Source organism: Zingiber officinale, chromosome 7A (genome assembly GCF_018446385.1).
Source record: "Zingiber officinale cultivar Zhangliang chromosome 7A, Zo_v1.1, whole genome shotgun sequence".
Lineage (NCBI taxonomy): Eukaryota > Viridiplantae > Streptophyta > Magnoliopsida > Zingiberales > Zingiberaceae > Zingiber > Zingiber officinale.
The window spans coordinates 131,468,610-131,487,732 of record NC_055998.1 but is presented as its reverse complement, the minus strand read 5'-3'; the positions used below and the strand labels follow the sequence as shown (position 1 = coordinate 131,487,732).

Sequence of the window (19,123 nt, the reverse complement as noted above, 5' to 3'; positions counted from 1 at the left end):
GAAAGAGAAATTGACTAAGGGTATTTTCGTCCAAAACTTAATTCTCATTCTCATTCCATCAAAATCCAAGAGAGTGGGTAGGTTTCATCCATACTCAAGTTTTTGGATTTCATTCCAAAATCTTGATTCTATTCTTATCAACCGAACACAAGATTTGGGAATGCATCCATTCCCTTATTCCCAAATCTCTAAACCAAACGCCACCTTTTGTTCCTCTCTAATAGGTAATCCTTAATTTAGTCTTCTTCCTCTTGGATACTTGCGTGATCATAGAATCACTTGAGGCAGCACCTGCCTTGGCCATGTGAGCGACCAAATTACAACGACCGATCTCCTCCTTGGTCGTGCATGCGACTAAATCGCGCTGCGGTTGCTGCCTAGGTTGTTGCCGCGACAGTTCTGCTTTGGTCATGTATGTCCTACCTTGGCCACTACTGCCGTTCCTTGGCCACGACTGCCAACGGCAACATTGTCTTGGCCACGACTGCCAGTAGAAGCCTTGCCTTGGTTATTTTGAAAAACAACCAGTGTTGATTGTCATGAACAAGAATGATATGCATCAATTTTATACCTTAATTACGTGGAAATACTTATCATATATGCCATGTTATAAAGAATTTTTGTTGCTGAATTTTATTTGTTGTTTACTGTAGTTCTCATTTGTAGAATTTTGTTTGATGTTTACTGTAGAAATTTCTGTTTGTTGTTTACTACAGGAGAGTCCTGCAACAATTTTTGTTTGCAGAATACTGTAATTCTCTTTTGTTGAATTTTGTTTCTTGATTTTTTTTTCCTTGAATTTTTTCTTGTATTTTATTTTGCTGAATTTTCTTTGCTGATTTTTTTTCATTTATATGAGCTATAGATCTCTTTCCATATGATGAATGGTTGGTTGATCCCTCATGCATCTAATCTTTGTAATTCAGTTTGTTCTTGTTATGTTTTTATTTTGCACTTGTTTAGTTTTTAATATGTTTGGATCTGTTATTGGTGTAATCTATAGTATAGAGTGACAGTATATTGTGAGTTCATGATTAATAGATAGATAGGATCTTTTTTATTGCATTAGATTTAGTTTCATTTAATGCCTTGATATTTCATTCCTTAGTTTAATTCTGTTGATGGTGAAATCATAGCGTAGAGTGGTAATATATTGTGAGATCACTATTAATGGGTAGATAGGATGTTATTTATTTCATTAGGATAAATTTCATACTTGTTTTGCTATCTTATTTGTTAAGTTTAGAATCAAAATCCAAAAAACCCCATTTTCATATCAAAAATCCAAAAGATAAATAACATACAATTCTATGGTTATCATTTCATCGTTGCATTCAATGGGAGATGACCTGAGTCATCTCTATGTCACATTAGTATAGAATGAATTTAGTCACTTAATTCTTTTGATACCCATTTCATGACAAAATTAAGTTTATCACTCACCCAAACCCAACTCTATCCCTCTCCTCAAGCAGGCTTTCTCCTGGCTTCTCGTCCCTCGGATGTGTCACACATGTCTTTCTCACTCCACTAGTGTACTCTTCCTCAACTCCTTTTCTCTCAGATGCACCAAGTCCGTTGACTCTCTTCCTATATCATCTTTCTCACTCACTACTATAGTACCTCGAGTTAGTTTTGATGTTATCAACTGAATTAAGGTAGGCCCTATATGTCTGATGTCTTGTGTCCGAGTGTGCAGGGACTTAGGAACACAATAAGTCTAGCGAAAGATGCAGCGAGCGATAAAGATGGTACAAGAAATGAGTCAATGGACTTAGTGCATCTGAGGGATGAAAAACTGTGAAAGAGTACACCGATGGATAAGAATGATGTGAACGGAGTGTTTAAGGAACAAGAAGCAGAGGAGAAAGTCTGCTTGAGGAGAATGTCAGAGTTGAGTTCATGTGAGCTTAACTCTGGATGACCGAAGCATCATCCAAACAAGCTCAAGGAAAAGAATGATTGATCATTAGGATGAACAGGGCTTGAGGCGCCTCAAAGGGATTGGAGGCACCTTAAGCACTAGCAGTGTTTCTGTCACAAGCGAAGCTAAAGATGCCTCCGTTGAATTGGAGGTACCTCGAGTGAACAGTAACTGTAGAATTACCGTTTGATGAGGATAGCATTTTATCCACTTAGAGGTTCCTTGGATGGCTTTAGAGGTGTCTCCAAGCCACATCAGCATAATGATAACTTTTCCTAAAATGTTATAAATAGCACCCTGAAGCTAGGAGTTCAATAACAATATGTGTATTCATTTTTTGACGTATTTTTTGAGCTGCTAAAGTCTGTAAGAGGCTACTCTGTTTTCATGAAGAAGATCTTTTATATTGGGAGATTGTTGATGCAATCATTCCCCGGGTCAAGATTGGCCAGTTTGACTAAGCTCAAGTATATTCAAGCTTGAGTTTCAATGTTTGGACAATATATTATGGACAACATGTTTGGACAATATATTGTTGGACAATATATGAGAAAGGTCAAGTAGGTCAAGGAGGACCGGTACTTGACTGGCATAGTCCTAAGTAGAGATTAGGCAAGGCAAGTCCTAACTCAAGGGTTAGGAAAAGGGAAAGTCCAAGTGGGTCAGAGAAGACCACACGTTTGCAAGGAAAGTCTAAGTGGGTCAAGGAGAACCACATGTTGGCAAGGAAAGTCCTAATTGTGGTTAGGCAAAGGAAAGCCCAAGTGGGTGAAGGAAGATGACACGTTAGCAAGGAAAGTCCTAACTGCAGTTAGGCAAGCAAAGTCCAAGTGGATCAAGGAGGATCAAACGTTGGCAAGGAAAGCCCTAATTGTGGTTAGACAAAGGTAAGTCCAAGTGGATCAAGGGAGACCGTATGTTGGCAAGGTAAAGTCCTAATTGTGGTTAGGCAAGGGAAAATCCAAGTGGGTCAAGGAGAACTACACTTGGTGATCAAAAGTCCAACAGAAAGTTAACAAAATCCAAGTGGATCAAAAGGTTGACCGGACACTTAGTAGAGAAGTCCTTAAAGGTCACAATTGACCGGAGGTTGGGCAAAGGAACCCTAGACTTGGGTTAAGTGAGTTAGGGCTGGGCAATCGATTAGGTAATCGATTGTGCCAAAATTGAATCGATCAGTGGATCGATTGGGAGCATATCTTCGCGAAGCAGAAAGGGTTCGGATCGATTGGGTAATCGATCAAGATCTGCACCAATTAATCAAGTGATTGATTGGGTGCGTTTCTCCGCGACAGACAATAGCTTCTTGATCTATTAGCTGATCAATCAAGAGGAGTTTTTTGTGAAATATAATAGCTTCCTCATGAAAGCGTGATAAATTAGGTAATCGATTAGGAGAAGCTCGCAAGCAAACAGTGGCTTCGTAATCGATTGGGTGGTCAACTAAAAAGGCCCGTAGTCGATTGGCTAATCGATTAAGTGACAAAGAAAAGTGTCGTTGTGAGGTTTGGATGGCTGGATGTGCTCGGATCTGACGTGACAATCGATTGGAGGTAATGTCAATCAATTGGGAGTCGTAATATGTGGGATATAAATGCAACGACCAAGATTCAAACTCAACAACTTTTTTTCCGACGGTGCAATCACTACTACAATTATGCAGTAGCTACTACAACGATATAGTAGCTACTACAATGGTACTATAGCAACTACCCATTGTAGCAGCTACAATGGTACAGTAGCTGCTAAAACGATATAGTAGCTATACAATAGAAGCTGCTACAATGTGTAATAGTTATTATGTAGTAGCTATTACAATATTATAGCAGCTACTATATAAGTTGCTACAACGTTGTAATAGTTACATCACCTTTAAAAATAAACATTACAGTAATTGTTGCATGCAATCATAGGAGAGAGAAATAAAAATTTTATTTTAATTTAAGAAGAAAAAGAGAAAAAAATACTTATTTAAATTTAAGAGAGAAAAAAAAGAAAAGTTGTTGCATGTAGATGAGAGAAAGATTAAAAAAAAAAATTAGATTTTAGTCGCGTTAGATAGTTCACGTCGAATTTTGCTCACGGTCGTGCAAAAGCCGTCGAACATCATATATTTTTTTAAAAATATATATAAAAAACTAAAGATACGCTGGGTGTTCACACGCGCGCATAGTTCTGACGCCCAGCATATCATTATATTATATATACACATGAATATATTATGATGGTTGTCTGCACTGTATGCGATTGATCGCGCCCATCATAACTCAAGTTTTTTTTTATTTTTTGTTTATGTTTTTTCAAGCTCCCGGTTATATCAATCAAATTTTATCTTTAGGATTTAAGGGTTAAGTTATAGTATTAAGCATAAAAAAATAAAAAGAAAATTAAGATACTCATGGTATATATATAGACACACGCACACACACATGCAGTTGTTATGTTGTGCACTGTGAGGTGCGCAATATTTTTTTTGTTTGTTTTTAAATTTTTAAGCTTGGGTTTAGCTATTTAGGGTTTTAATTTTAGAGTTTCAAAATTATATATATACACCACACCTATTTGAGGAGAGTGACTGTCTGGAAGATGATGCACTCAGATTCTCTATTGATCAAGTGACTACTACATATTCTAGATCTCATCCTATTCGCTGATGCTACATAGAGAATGACTTATTGGTTTGAGCACGATGGTGGAGTGACTAAGACTTGTAATTTCTTTAGGCAAACCAACCCTAAGAAATCTTGGGCGTGGATAATGTAGAACCCTTGTATTCAACCCATGTAGTTACGATTTGGATGCTAGCACAAAGATATCTTCCTACTAGAGAGAAAAAAATACTATGAAAAATAGACAGGATACTTTTTGTAAATAGATACTGGAGATAATTATTTAGATGTTCACCAATTACGGATTTATAAAGGAGGAATAAAGTTTGGCTTTAGGACAAGAGATGCCTATCTACCAGCGAATGTCTTGATTCACCCTTGTACGAAGAATATGTAATAATAATTTCTTCGATGAAAACCAGTTACATTGTGAAAGAATTTATAAAAATGTGCAAATTCATATATGCAGGAGATTAGAAGTCTATTATGATCTGATACTCATCTAAAATGCTCAAACACCAAAACTTATAATTTGGTTTCAAAAGAAAAAGTTCCACAACCCAAAACAATTTGGTCGATAAACATCAAAAATAATTAATAAACAGCACAACCAAGTCACCAAACAAAGTAGGCCTATAAGTGTCCCGAGGGCTGACGGTGACAGGGGCAAGCGTATTCGTCTTTTAAGTGCAGCTTCCTCTTCACCTAGTGATGCGTCCTCTTCTTCCAAATCTCTCCGAGCATCTGCATTCCGGCCATCTTTCTCCACCCTCTACCCCCTTCCTCCTCCCCCATCTCCGCCGGCGATCCCCAACCATCGAGATGATTGTCCATCGACCTGCACCGCCTTCCTCCTCCCATCTCCACCATGAACCCACCCTCCCCCGTGGCCAGCAGTGCAGTGGCGGCCTCCGCCGCCTTGCGCCATTGCTCCATTTGCACCCGCATCCTCCTCATCTCCGCCTCCACCGTCTCTTTCTCTCCCTCAGTCGCCGCCAACCGCGCCGCTAGCTTCCCGGCTCTCGCCTCGCTCTCCTTCAATTCCGCTTCGATGGAGACTATCTTAGCCTCGAGCACCTCTTCCTTGGCTCGCGCTGCCTCCGAGAGCTTCGTAGCTTCTTCCTCGGACTTTCGCTTGAAGATCATGTTCTCCTCCAGCAGAATCTCCACTTTCTTATCTTTCTCCAATATCATGGCTTTCAGCTCCATTATCACATCATTCCTTTGCTCTTCCAATTTCTCCATTGAAATTCCTTCACTGCCATCATCACTAGGCTTTGACTCTTGCTCCAATGATTGCTGTGGTTCTTCTACTTGGGGAGTATGAACAGAAGCAGAAGCAGAAGCAGAGCAGATCTGTTTCTTGGCCTTGTCGAGTGCTTGTTCAGCATCTTCCTTGGCGAGTTCAGCGGAGTCCAATCGATCACGAAGCTTCTCGAGCTCTTCCCGGGCTTTGCTCAATTTGGTTGCTAGATCATCCGCCTTAGCACTGCATTTACTCTGTGTTTGTGTGAAGAAACACAAGTGTTATTATTGAATCTTTAGCGACTAGTGAGAAGATGAATCACAGGATACCTCCTTAAGCTTTAGGCTTTGATCAACTGTTGCTCGGAGATGAAGACTATTGTTAGTTTCAGGACTGATTGTGTTCTTGAGGTGAAGGGGAACTCGCGGGGACTGCTGTTGCTGCTGGTGCAAATGAGTTCCTCTGGTGACAAACACAATTTGAACAAAAAAAAGTCAAATTTGCCGCCCTTTTCGACTTTGGGAGCTAGTCCATTGAACAAGAGATCGCGGAGAGAAAACATTACCTAGCCCTCGACATTGCACCGAGCTACGAAGATCAAAAATGGCTCGCACCTTCTTTGCAACACCGATCCTAGGGATCAAGATATCGAAAGATTTTCAATGATAAGTAACTACGAACCTACAATATATTATGAACCATTTGAGTGAGAGGATTGAGGTCCTTTTAAAGACTTCAACCAAACAAAATTTGAATATAACAATCAAATTTGGGGACAAATCAAATCCTACAATTCTATATAGGAAGACAATTACTATGACTTTCTTGAAAGTCTTATTCTCCTAACAAAGAAAAACCTACCAAAACAAAAACTTTCAGAACATAAGAACTTTTATAAATCACCTTCCTTCCCTCTTTAATAGACATTTTGGCCATATCCCAATAGGAAGCTCAAATTACATTTGAAATGATCCATTGCGAAACAGGATGAATATGTTAAGTGTGAGGCCTTAATGTGTTTGTGTGTTAGAGAAGAAGAAGAAGAAGAATTACACTAAGAGAAAGAAAAGGGAAGAAATTCTATGGAGAATCTATTTGAGTTCGCCTTAATGACTATGCTATTAGTCTTATTTGTAGATAAAATGGTGACTCTTGAGAATGACCCCTACAAATTTACAAAAGTTTCACCAACTTAGTTGTTACCCTAGGATGAACCGAAGTACATCTCGATCTATCACCGGCTGTAATGCCGTCATTACTGCTATTGTGAGCATCCTGGATCGGTAGGCTCTCTCCCATCCATGAGCTCGTAAAACATCGAATTACCTCTTATTGACAATTGTGAGAGATCTCAGTTCAAAAGGGGAGTGACACATGATGAATCATATCTGCCTACTAATGCCTAATGTAAGAAGTCACAGTACTAACCTCTAAAATACCACAAAATAGATAGAGCTTTTATCAATGCATTACTTCTTCTTTTTTTTTTCTTGGAAGAACTACATATTAACGATCTATGATAGTACTTTCTTCAGAGAAATTCATAACGGTGTAGAGCTGATTATTAAAATCAAAATTCATTTTCTAGAATATTTTACAAGATCTAAAAGCAAGTCAACTTTATAGAGGTAAAAGAAAAGAGGAACTCCACCTAAAAAGCCAATCTTTTGAAGAACTCCAAAAAGAAACATTATGAACTCTAAGAAATTGCTTTCTCAACATGCTCAAGGAGGATCACAAGCAAGAAGCTCATCTCACACAAACCTCTTCACAAGAAAAAGAAAAAGAAAAAGAAAGTCTTTGATGAATATTTGCTAAGAGTGAAAAAGAAGAAGAAGAAGAAGAAGAAGAACAACAGAAAGGTAAAAGAAAAAGTGAAGAAGAGTGATCGAGTCCGCAAACCTCTAAAAGGGTGAAAACATCTTAAAACCAGTTCCGTCGCCTCCCAAGAAATGCTCCAAGGGAGAAACTGAGATCTCCATAGCTCGGAGAGGATGAGACAGTAAGAAGAAGAAGAGGAGGAGGAGGAAAAAGAAGAGAAGTGGTGTGAAGCAGAGAGCAGAGACTGGATCGAGTGTTGTCTGCTAATCGAAAACAGCTTCTGAGGGTGCTGTCATCTTGTGGCAGAAGGTGAGCATGTGGGAGATGGATGGTGTGGGCTGGAGTGCGCTGTTTGTAGCTGAACAGAGTAATTAATGGAGAGTGGTTGGAGCGTGCTTTTGGGTTTGGATTTTTGAATCGAGGTTGTTTGAAAAGAATAAAAACAAATAAAAAGGGTGGCGTTGGAATCTAGAATATAGTAAACCACTAAATAGATTTCCAAAGGATCTTGCTGTTTCTCCGGTTTTTTAGGAAGTGAGGGGTTTCTCGCTTGTCTTACTACTGATTTTGTAGAGTAAATCCTTGTAAACTTGCAACCTCAATCTAATTATGGTAGAGTCTAATAGTTAGCAAATGAAGTGTTGTTATCACGAGGTTTGGAGTTCGAATCTCGATAAAACTGAGGTAAATATCTCTTTTATGTGCTAGTCATTATTCCAAAGACTAATAGATGTTTGTGATTTACTTTCTCTGTGTTAATCCTGGGACGAATTGATAAAGACGTTAAGGGTAAATATATTCATCTTTTATCATCATTATGACTGATCATATTCTGATCATTTATCACTACTTTTACCTTAATTTATCTATCAGTAATTCAAAGTATGCTCATTTGAAATTTGAACATAACTTTTTTATTATTATTTTTCTGAATGCTACATTAATTTAATTTGTTTTAAAAAAAAATAAATATCCCCTTCTTCAAATGGATTAATTTTAAAGATAAGTTGTACGGTTTCATTAAAACTTTTCATTAACCACCAAAATAAATTTATAATTTGTCCTCAATCCGTATTCTAGAATTGTCTTCTCGGAAGAAATTAAATACTTCACTATCATACCATAGTCTAGAGTATCAGTGTTATCAAACAATGATATTATATTACTATGGTACTCTAAATCTAACTCATTTATCACTAGATTAAAAATTATTAATAATTACAATTCATTAATTAATTAAATAAAGACTTGAACAAGTTAAAGATAATGTAGAATTGATTTAAGCGTTAATAATTATTTGATTTAATGTTAATTGAACTAAATAAACTTTGGTATTATTTAAAGAGATATAATAAAAAAAGGTAATTTCACATGTTAAAAGATAATGTGAGGAGTTCTCATGATTAATTACTTTTTTTAAAAAAAAAATATTAATGTAAATATAATAATACATGGAATAAAAGTTTAAAATATACAAACTGATTTTTTTTAATAATTTATTAAATAAATCACTCGCACATCAAGAACATTTTAAAATAACAAAAAAATCATTCATGTCTCTTGATGACTCATTAAAAAAAAATTAAAAGAGGCACAACCGTGATATATTAATGAGTTATATCCGGATTCGAACATGGTATGGTAATTTTAAAAATAAAAAAAAAATAAACTAATTTTTTATTAAATATTATTTTAAAATATTTATTATTGAAATTTTGTAATTTAAAAAAATTAGACTCATCTTATAGATGATACTTGGCTTAATCTAGCTCTCAGGGCAAAGTCTAGCTGGTCATTATATAATAGATTTGTAGAAATAAATAAAAATCAATTTTTGAGATGTCTGAGTTAACGTACGAACTTTTACATAAAATACTAGGCTTAATCCAATGGTTAGATCTATATAGATCAGATCTCGACATCTAATTTAAACTCAATAGTATCTAGTTTAAATCTAATAGAATAATTAGGCATACGCAACATAATTTAAATTAGCCAAAACCTCAAGCCACGATCTTGACCTACATCGCATGGTCTAATTAGACTTCTAGCATATTTCTTTGAAAATAAAAAAACATGGGAACTAATATTAAAATATTACTTGAGAGCTATAATAGATAGATGTGGTCCGAACATTCTTTAATATTTTCCTTATTTTTCAAAATTTCCATATTTAAAAAAAAATCGTTTAATTTTTTGTTTATGCATTAACAAAGTAAACAATAAAAAATGACTCCTGCGAGTGCACAACAAATTAGGCTATGTGATTGATTAATTGATTTAACACTCCTGTTTTGGCCTCAAGAGTCAAACTTTTGGTGGCGTCCGGGATGGATTAATAAGTAAATTACGTGATGATTCAATTACTAGTATATTGCAGTGGTTACAACTAATAGTGTACCATGCTAATTTGTTATATTCTTTAGCTAAAGGGTTGGCGTAGGCTGAAGAGATGAGATCAGATTTTCTGAGCCATAAAAAAAAAACTCAGGATGCACTATTTATAATTACAATTAGATGATGGTTGCGATCTAATTATAGTTACGATTCCTCTGTAAATTTATCTTCCCTCTAGATTATAGTTTGAATCAGGACGGGTGGTCGGAGACCGTCTGAAGTGGCCAAGCTGTTGGGCGTTGAACAAGGGCCGACCTCCTATCATCCGTCCCGACCCAAACTATAACCTAGTAGGATAGTGAATATATAGCGGAATCGTAATCAATTATAATCGGATCGTGATCATGATCTCACTATATTATAAGTGATTCATCCTTAGTCTACTCTTTTATGGACGAGAGATCGGGCCTCTAAACAAATCACTCCATCCCGTATAAAAACATAATTATCTTTTAATATTATTTCATTATTATCCTACCTATATCTTTCATCTAAATCATGGACCGATTAAGCGTATTATAACAGTTACGAAACTATTAATACTACACATATTGTAATAGCTTGAAAAATAACCTTAATAAAGAAAATTAAAATTCTCTGAAATCTCTTAAAAGACTTTAAATGATATTTTTTTCTCCTAAAGTTAAGTCGTTACGGGTTACACTCGATAACAAATATATATCACTGAACGAGCTTGGATTTGATATTGTACATCTTGTAATTCAACCCGAGTCAAAAGTGATGATTTCTAAAAATTTATCTAACATTCACTGATTCACATTATAACAATTATAATTTTATAATTATTATAACTGCGTAACAGGTACGATGTTTACAACTATATTACAACTTAATTATTGTAATTATATAAAATCGTAGTTATTATAATTATTTAATATTTATGATTTTGTAGCCGCTAACATGCGCTCTTGATTTAGAATTTAAATAAGAAATGCATGTGAGACATCGTAATGAAAATAATATAATCAAGAATAGTTTGATAATTATGCTGGGATAAAACACTAAAATCATAGTGAGACATATCTGGATGGTTTCAAAAAGCAGGGAACGTCGTCCTCGCGGACCTAATTGAGATTGTAAATAAATAGTTATTTACCATATGAGGTCAGATCGAATTTTGAAATATAACTCACCCCTCTCCACCTCTCCTCCCATTCACTTACTATCTTCTCCATAATTCACCTTGAGACGGACTGAAGGGAGAACTGGGACAAACACTTCACCTTTTTTTGCCACATAAAGGATGGAAGGTACATTAAGAAAGATAAATCGAAGACCGTCATGATTACGATTGATCGAGTTCAAGATTAATTCAAACTCTGTTCCTGATTTTAAAAGGCAAGACTGCATGTGAAGGACCCCACAGTGGATCTCGCGCTGGACCTAGCAATATCCCGTCACAGGATCACCACAACCTCTACATTTACGGCCATTAATTCAATGATGTAGGCAGCCGTCCATCACGCTAAATATATAGATGGTCCCAACACAGATCTATAAAATAAAAAATGTAATAACAAACAAAGAGAAACATGGGCGAAAAAAATGTAAAAGCTTAGTGGTAGGAACAAAGAAGATAAATAAATAACCAAAACATTGCAGAGGGTATTTCCACAAGCGCGAGCTGAGAAATTAGTGTTAATGGCATGATAAAGCTTTCAAGTAAAGAGACGGTAGGGGATACAAGCTTGAAATTTGGCAACTACATGAAAAGTTGCTTATAGAAGATATATAACAGCATTTTCTCGACACCTTGTTCATTGTCAACATCTTAATATATGGATGAATAAACTTCCGCTGTGGGTAGATTACTGCAGTGGTCTACATTGAATTTTTATGCGCCTGTGGCGTACAGACGAGTCCACTCTTTTGCTGCATTGTCCGATCGATTCATGGGAGTCAAGACAAGCAACTTGAAATGAACTACATTAAGTACTCAGGCCGAGAATGGCAAACTACCTGTTTCGACAGCTTCTGCTTCGTTTGACTTCCAATGTTTGGCGATGTTCTCGGAGAGAGGGTCATCTGGATTTGGGGCACTAAGAAGCGCTTGAATGCTGAGGGGTTAAAGTAATAGAAAGTGCAATTTAGAAAATGAAGTTAAAGAATTATTATTTTCAAATTAAATACGATTTAGATAGACTTAAGGGAGGATGAATATTTAGATCAGTAAGGTAAGAGATCCAAGGATTGCTTTAATTGCAAAGCATAAAGAACAAGTGTCCTTAAGCCTTAACATTGAGTCTTAGAAAGAACAAGATCACGATTTTTGGAGTAAGCATACAATTTAAGTACTTTCTCATAATCTTGATTTTGATACAGTAAAACAAGTCAGGTGAGACAAAGGACTAGGAAAACCATTGTTTAAATTATTCCAATTTACTTATGAGACTGTATTGGCAACAGGAGAAAGAAATGTTGAGTCAAGAATAAAATGTTGTGCTAATGGAATGTTGTGGCGTAACCATCTCATAAATGCATCAGTTGTTTCCCTTGCTTACTAAGGAAAGAGTAACTAGGCACCCAAGAAACAAATCCCATTGTAATGCATACTACCAACTAAAACAATCATGTCACCTGAGTAGTACTGTTCTGATTTGGAGGGCTGGACTCCATTTATCTTTCAGGATGTCAAGGCATATTCTTCCAAGCTGCACATCAACTCCATTATATTTGAATTGCATTTTATATAAATTAATAAACGAAAAAAGAAGGGTAAAGCATCTTACCTTATCAATGTTAGGGTGGTATATTTTGGTAAGAAAGCGGACCTGTTCCAAATATATTTTATAAAATGTCAATTATTGCAAATAACAGATCTTCTTATCACACTAAAAGGCGAAAAGAAACAAAGATCCGAAGACAATTGTGCCTAAAATTTAAAATGTAGCAAGATGCTCTAGTCCACGCCTCCACGGTAAAGTTTAACACAAATTATTACAAAAAAAAACTAGCAATTCAAATAAAACCCAAGATGTTAGTTCAAGACAATATTAACCAACGATTTAGCATGGGCAAACTTTTAAACAATGTGCTTTTTATAGAGGTTTGAAATCACAAGGTGAGCCTTCCAATGTTGAATCAAACATAGGCGAGCTTGAGCTTCCAACATAGAATCTAACACAAGGAGGCAAACCTTCCCTCATCTAGATCCCACACGTTTTCCTTCTCCGGCAAACCTTCCGGCTCTTTCCCCTTTCTCTTCTATGGTCTGGCACGCCAACTAGCACCAACACGCAATATGCCCATTACGTCTCATTCATACTAAGGATTAATACCCCAACTCAGAATAAGAATTCAAACCTTGATACAATTTACAAATTATATTTGTCCCAAGTTTTGTAGACGACTAGAGCATGAGACGTGCCCTGTTATAATTTTCCAATAGGCAAATTATATTTGTTGTCTACAACTTGTGCAAAAAAAAAAACATCAACTTATAATTGTTTCCTATACAAATGCATAATGCCAAAATATTTGTCTTGTTGGCTATGTAACTAGTTCATTTCTGCAGTTCTAAGTAATTAGCATGTTACAACATGGACAAACTCAAAGGGTTTAAATTCAGCACAGCCCAGAGTTTGAATGGAAATGAGCTGGAAACTCAATTGGAATTTGGACAAGAGGCAGCCTCAGTGCTATTGCCAAAGTGACAATCGATTAAGACAGCCAATTTATCACCATGAACACAATCAAGTTGAGTTCCAAAAGACATATATTGATTCTAAAAGGAGTAAAAGGAGAAAAAGAGACAACAATAATGAAGATGATAGAAAAAGGACCTTGCAATTCATCCTGCAGTTTGAGGCCTTGGTAAGATGATTACACCTCTTCATAGTAAAAGAGGTTTCTCAACAGATGGACAAAGCATCAAAATGGATAATATCCTTCCAATCACAACTAATAGAAGGAAAAAAGACAGGAATATAATCTGTAATCTGTGTGCCAGAATTACAAGGTTCCCTGGGTATTTATGAGTAGGTTTGACAAGAACAGAATGACAAAACCAAAGACCAGACTGACTTAAAAATGACAACCTCAAAGGCCAGAATGCAAAAAAAAGGCACTTTCACTTTCTTCAACTTCTAATTGAAGATTAATCCAACTTAGTTATATGAGTTTACATTCAAAAAATGTTTCACTGCCTAACATTTTGAAAATAAAACATAGAATATATATATGAAAAAGAAAAAAAAAGGTTGAATCATACACCTAAGCCCACACCTGGTTTCAGATCAAAACCATGGTATAGAGTAGCAAGCATGATATATTGATATTATTATTCGTAGATTATTGGCTCCTGTGTGGATCATAGTATAGTAAAACACATTGAACAGCTAACACATTAGATAAGATTTGTCTCTAGGTATCAGAGCTGGATCTCTACCTCCAAAACATAAAAGGAATTGAAGCTCAGATGCATCACATCCATAGTCCCACATGATGTGGAGAAATGTGGTAGTCCATGGTAGTCCCACATGAAGCTCAGATCCCTTCCGATTGACTAGTCATTTTATGTTGGAGCATGCTCCATTCAATTACAATGCATTCATATAAGTCATATATCCTAAACAAAACTTAAAGACAAAACCCCTAGTTCGCACATCATTCAATAGCCGAAAGAGGGTGCATCTGGGCCCTTAAAAGATGAAAGAATTCAATGTTCAAACAAATTTACTGAGCATCATTTGCTCCATCTTTGTGCAACAATAAAGACACTCTGCCATGGCTTGTGCAATCTTTCACTGTCATGGCACTGGCAGAGCCCACATGTGTGAGCTGGGAAAAACAGAATCTAGAAGGTAAGTTGAAAAAGATAAAACAAGATATAATCCTAGTTTTGCCATTATGGATACCATAATTATCAAATGATGATACTCTGTTTTTCTATAACCAATGTGCCTATAACACTGATATGCCAGATTTTTTTCTTACTATATAAAAGAGACACCAGGCCTGGATAGAAGGGGAATGGTGAGGCAAACTGGTATAAATTTAATTTATTAGTTCTTACTAAAAGAAAAATGTCTAGTTAACTTGTTTAGAGCATAATCTTAACATCTAAAATGATTTCTAAAGAGCCTAACTAGCAAACTTCAAGACTTTATCCTTTAGTCTTTATAAACTAAAAAAAAGTATGAGAATCATTATGGAGATAATGACAATGGAAATCTCATATCATCATCATGACATGTTTGATCCAACTACATGGACTGGGTTAATAGCAGATCTTATAGAGTCAAAAATTACTATGAGATAAGTTTAGAAATGCCAAAATGCAAACATCTATACCCCAAAAAAAAACATAAGCATAACAAAAACTAAACTGGAGTTAAAATAAAAAAAACTGGAGAAAATTTTGTGTAGCTAGTTGTCAGTTTACTAAACCTATAATAAGTGGCTTGCCCAGGGGTTAGGGATAAAACTTAGTTAGTGCATAGACTTTTGCCATAGGCTATCAATTGAGAAATTTGCCCCAACTAGATGTTTTTTTTCCCAAATGTATAATCATGTCCAAGGGAAATACTAATCGCATAAAATATATAGATTTGGTGGATCGCACAGTTATCATTAGAAGAAAAGAAATCTTGAGATATTTGGCACTGTACAGTTGGACCATTTTCATTCAGTTCAACTTTTTCTTTCTGAAAAATATTAAACAGTTTTGGAAAATGTATTTGGTAATTTGATTTCATGAAATGAGACCTAAAAGATGAGAATATAATAAGAAATAATTCTATATTATGTTATATTATTTATGATAATATACACTTTCATACTATTTATCAATAATATACAATATTAACAAATATAGAAAATTTATAAACGATATTTATCAGAATTATAATAGCATAATACTACTATGTTAACAATTTAATATGTCATTTAATATCATAACAAAAAAAATCTAATATAACCTGGTTGTATTATAACACGATTTTGTTATAATAATATAATATAAAATAAGCATTTTTATATAATTAATTTAGTTATATCATAATACACTTTTTTTTATCAAATATTTCAGGATATCATTTCAAAGAAATCAACTTACCAAGCACATCTTTGAAAATTGTTTTCTGTTTCCATGAAACTGAAAACTTGAAACTAGATGAAAATGATCTGAGTAAATAGGGTTTTGTAATAAATCTATCACACAAAACCCAATTGAAAATTGTCTTCTGTTTTCATAAAAATGAAAACTCAAAACAGGATGAAAATGATCTGACCAAAGGGCCTTGTTGTAAATGCATCACACAATACTCATTTGAAATAATATCTTAGATCCGTCATAGGCAAAAAAACTTAATCCTAACATTACAACAGCACATCAACACAGTAATTTCTTGGATGCAACTTAATCAAAAAGTACAAAGCCATTAAAATTGACCAAGATGCTAAGTAAAATTGTTCACAAAGGTGACCCTAATATAAAAAGTACTTTGGGTGTCAACTTACTACTGATAATTTGTCGACACATTCTCACAATCTGAATTCACTAAGAATTGGGAGTTACCAAAGCACAACTTAATCAAGGTGCAAAAAGTACAAAGCCATTCAAATTGACCAAGATGCCAAACATTCAGTAAAATTGTTGGTAAAGGCGACCCTAATATAAAAAGCATTTTGGGTGTCAACTTACTACTGATAATTGTCCACACATTCTCACAATCTAAATCCACAAAGAACTGAAGGGAAATAAAGAGATGCATGGCAATGTTGGACAAGTAATTGTACTAAATAATGAACCTCATATATATGCTAACTTTCGAGGTAGGACAAAAAAGTAATATCAGTGAATACCTTGATTAAATTCATTATGAACATTTTTGTAAAATTTTTTTAGCTATATTGGGTGCTTGAATTATTATACATATCACATTTGCAGAAAATGGTCCTAATAGTAATTTACATGATAACAAAAATTAAACAATAGTCAAATTTTCAACTTAATGTTATTATATCAAGACTTTCAAGCTACAAATTATGCATATTAATTTCTTTCAGATAAGTTGCATTAAGCTGAAAAATTAAAGGTTCCAAAAAGTTGCAGAAAGTTGATAAATTTTTAATAAGCTCAAATTGTTCAGAAAAGGAGTTAAATGTGATATCTAGAAACTCAAATTTTTAATAAACTCAAATTTTTAATAAACTCAAATTTTTAATAAACTCATATTAAACTCAAATTTTTAATAAACAACTCAAGCATGGCTAAATGTTCTAGCATGGCTAAATGTTTATATCTAGAAAAGAAACAACTGGAAGCATCTACAACAATTGCCTTCCAACTGAGATTGGAAGAAGACTATAACTATGGGATATCTTACCTTTGGGGCTGCCATGGGATATTCTTCAGGCAAAAACAACTCAAGCTTGAAAACTCCTCCTGATGGTAAGCAAAACAAAAAAATAAAATGCAAAGAAGAAAAATAACTTCAAAGTTTCAGATCGACATTCATATCATTAACAAGTGAAACCAAGCCAAGGTACTCAAATAACTCGTAAGTCGTCACCTTCATATGGAGACTGTGTTGGTCCGAGTATCATCACATTGAAGTAGCGCATATTATCCTCGGACGGAGATGCACTGATGCCGGGAGCTGCAAAAGATAAAGAGTCGCAAAATCCAAACAGGATCAACAATTCCCAAGACGAAACACTATAATACCCACCGCCCTGAAAATATTTAACACTAATCAATAACAAAGAAAAACATACCGGGTTCGCTAAGGAGTCGCTGAGTTTCCTGACAGACCGACAAGATAAGAAATCAAAAACAAATTAAAGCGCACATTCTCAGTACAAATGAAAGGAAACCCTAGTAGAACGATAAACAACCTTCGATGCTATTCCCTGGAGCTGATCTTGCCAAATCGGCGAGAAGAGGAACGGAAAGAACAAAAGTGCAAGAATCTAGTAGAGGGCTTACCTTGATGATCCGGCGAGGAAGGTTGCTGTTGGCCATCAGGACGATGATACGGATCAGGCCCCCTGCTGCGCTCTCAAGGCTTCTCGCGGTCCGATCGGAGGAATTGGAGAAGAAAAAGAGCGGAAGGTAAAGCGCAAAAGGGCAAGTCAAAAGAACCTCGCCTCGTCTTGATCGAATCGAATCGAATGGCGTTAATACAAAGCTCCATTCGTAAAACTATATTTTCCACGAGTATTTTTGTTTTTTTTGGATATATTTCGTTTCACCCCTTAAATTCTGTAATTTTTAAATCTTAATTATAAAATGTTTCTATATCATGGGAATTTCAACTATTCAAAATCCGAGTAAACTAATAAACTTCGTTATGTAGATTTAAATTTTTTTTTTTTTAACGAAGCTATTTGAATTTCAGTTAATTATTTTTTGAAATCTTTAAATTTAAAAATTATCATTTTGCCAATAAATTTTATAAGGCCATGTCATGTCGCTTTGCTTCACTCTCATGTACATTATTATTATTATTATTATTATTATTATTATTATCTTACTATTTTATTAAAAATCTCTCCCCTTTACTAATTAATTTTGGTGAAGGCTAAAATATATTTACGTTAATGTCCTTTTTTCTATTTACACTAAAAATAATTCCAAAGTTTATTAGTAATTCCACAAGCGAAACAATCAGTGCTCTAGAGTTCGAGACTCAGCTACAGCATATTATTATGAATTTTTTTTCATCATTAATTTTCTTTGGTGATTTTATATATAAAAAAAAATATAGTTCTCTTTAGTCTCATATCTTAGAATTGACAACACTATGATCAAAGAATCTTCTATAAATATTTTAGGCCGACGATGTTAAAAAATATACTTTTCTTAGTTTTTTTTTACTAAGATAAGTATAATATTAAATTAAAATAATTTTTTACATAGGGAAGCCCGTTACAATAGTTTGTTGATGGAATTCTCTAGCGTCACTATTGCATGGGTTTGACGAATCTTATCTAAATAATTAATTTTTGATTTATAATGGTGACACTAGAAAATCCAAACAATTCAAATTTTTAAAGACCTAAATAATTTATATATTATTATTGATCCGGTAGTAAGAGCGGGCCCCCCCTTCTCTTGCAAAGTCAACGCCAAGTGGAAGTCACCGGAACAGCCGCCCACCC

At 34.9% G+C, this 19,123-nt stretch overlaps 2 protein-coding genes across 4 annotated transcripts; both read right to left on the bottom strand.

The window, feature by feature from the left end:
* Positions 1-5,041: 5,041 nt before the first annotated feature.
* On the bottom strand, positions 5,042-7,932 carry LOC122002600 (interactor of constitutive active ROPs 4-like). 3 transcript variants are annotated; one of them, XM_042557825.1, is made up of 5 exons: positions 7,682-7,932; positions 7,431-7,545; positions 6,345-6,412; positions 6,109-6,241; positions 5,042-6,033 (listed from the first exon to the last, which is right to left on the bottom strand). In XM_042557825.1, the coding sequence occupies exons 3-5, from the start codon at positions 6,356-6,358 to the stop codon at positions 5,239-5,241; spliced, it is 942 nt and encodes a 313-aa protein (XP_042413759.1). In that variant the 5' UTR covers positions 6,359-6,412; positions 7,431-7,545; positions 7,682-7,932; the 3' UTR covers positions 5,042-5,238. The 3 variants fall into 3 exon arrangements, with proteins under 3 accessions (XP_042413759.1, XP_042413758.1, XP_042413757.1); XM_042557824.1 differs by lacking the exon at positions 7,431-7,545 and having other exon boundaries at positions 6,345-6,460; XM_042557823.1 differs by lacking the exon at positions 7,431-7,545.
* Positions 7,933-11,577: 3,645 nt separating this feature from the next.
* On the bottom strand, positions 11,578-18,150 carry LOC122002599 (ubiquitin-conjugating enzyme E2 36-like). Its single transcript, XM_042557822.1, has 8 exons — positions 17,949-18,150; positions 17,738-17,765; positions 17,533-17,619; positions 17,347-17,405; positions 12,748-12,789; positions 12,596-12,669; positions 11,978-12,075; positions 11,578-11,890 (listed from the first exon to the last, which is right to left on the bottom strand). Exons 1-8 carry the CDS (start codon positions 17,982-17,984, stop codon positions 11,853-11,855), a joined length of 462 nt encoding a protein of 153 aa, XP_042413756.1. The 5' UTR covers positions 17,985-18,150; the 3' UTR covers positions 11,578-11,852.
* Between the last annotated feature and the right edge of the window lie 973 nt (positions 18,151-19,123).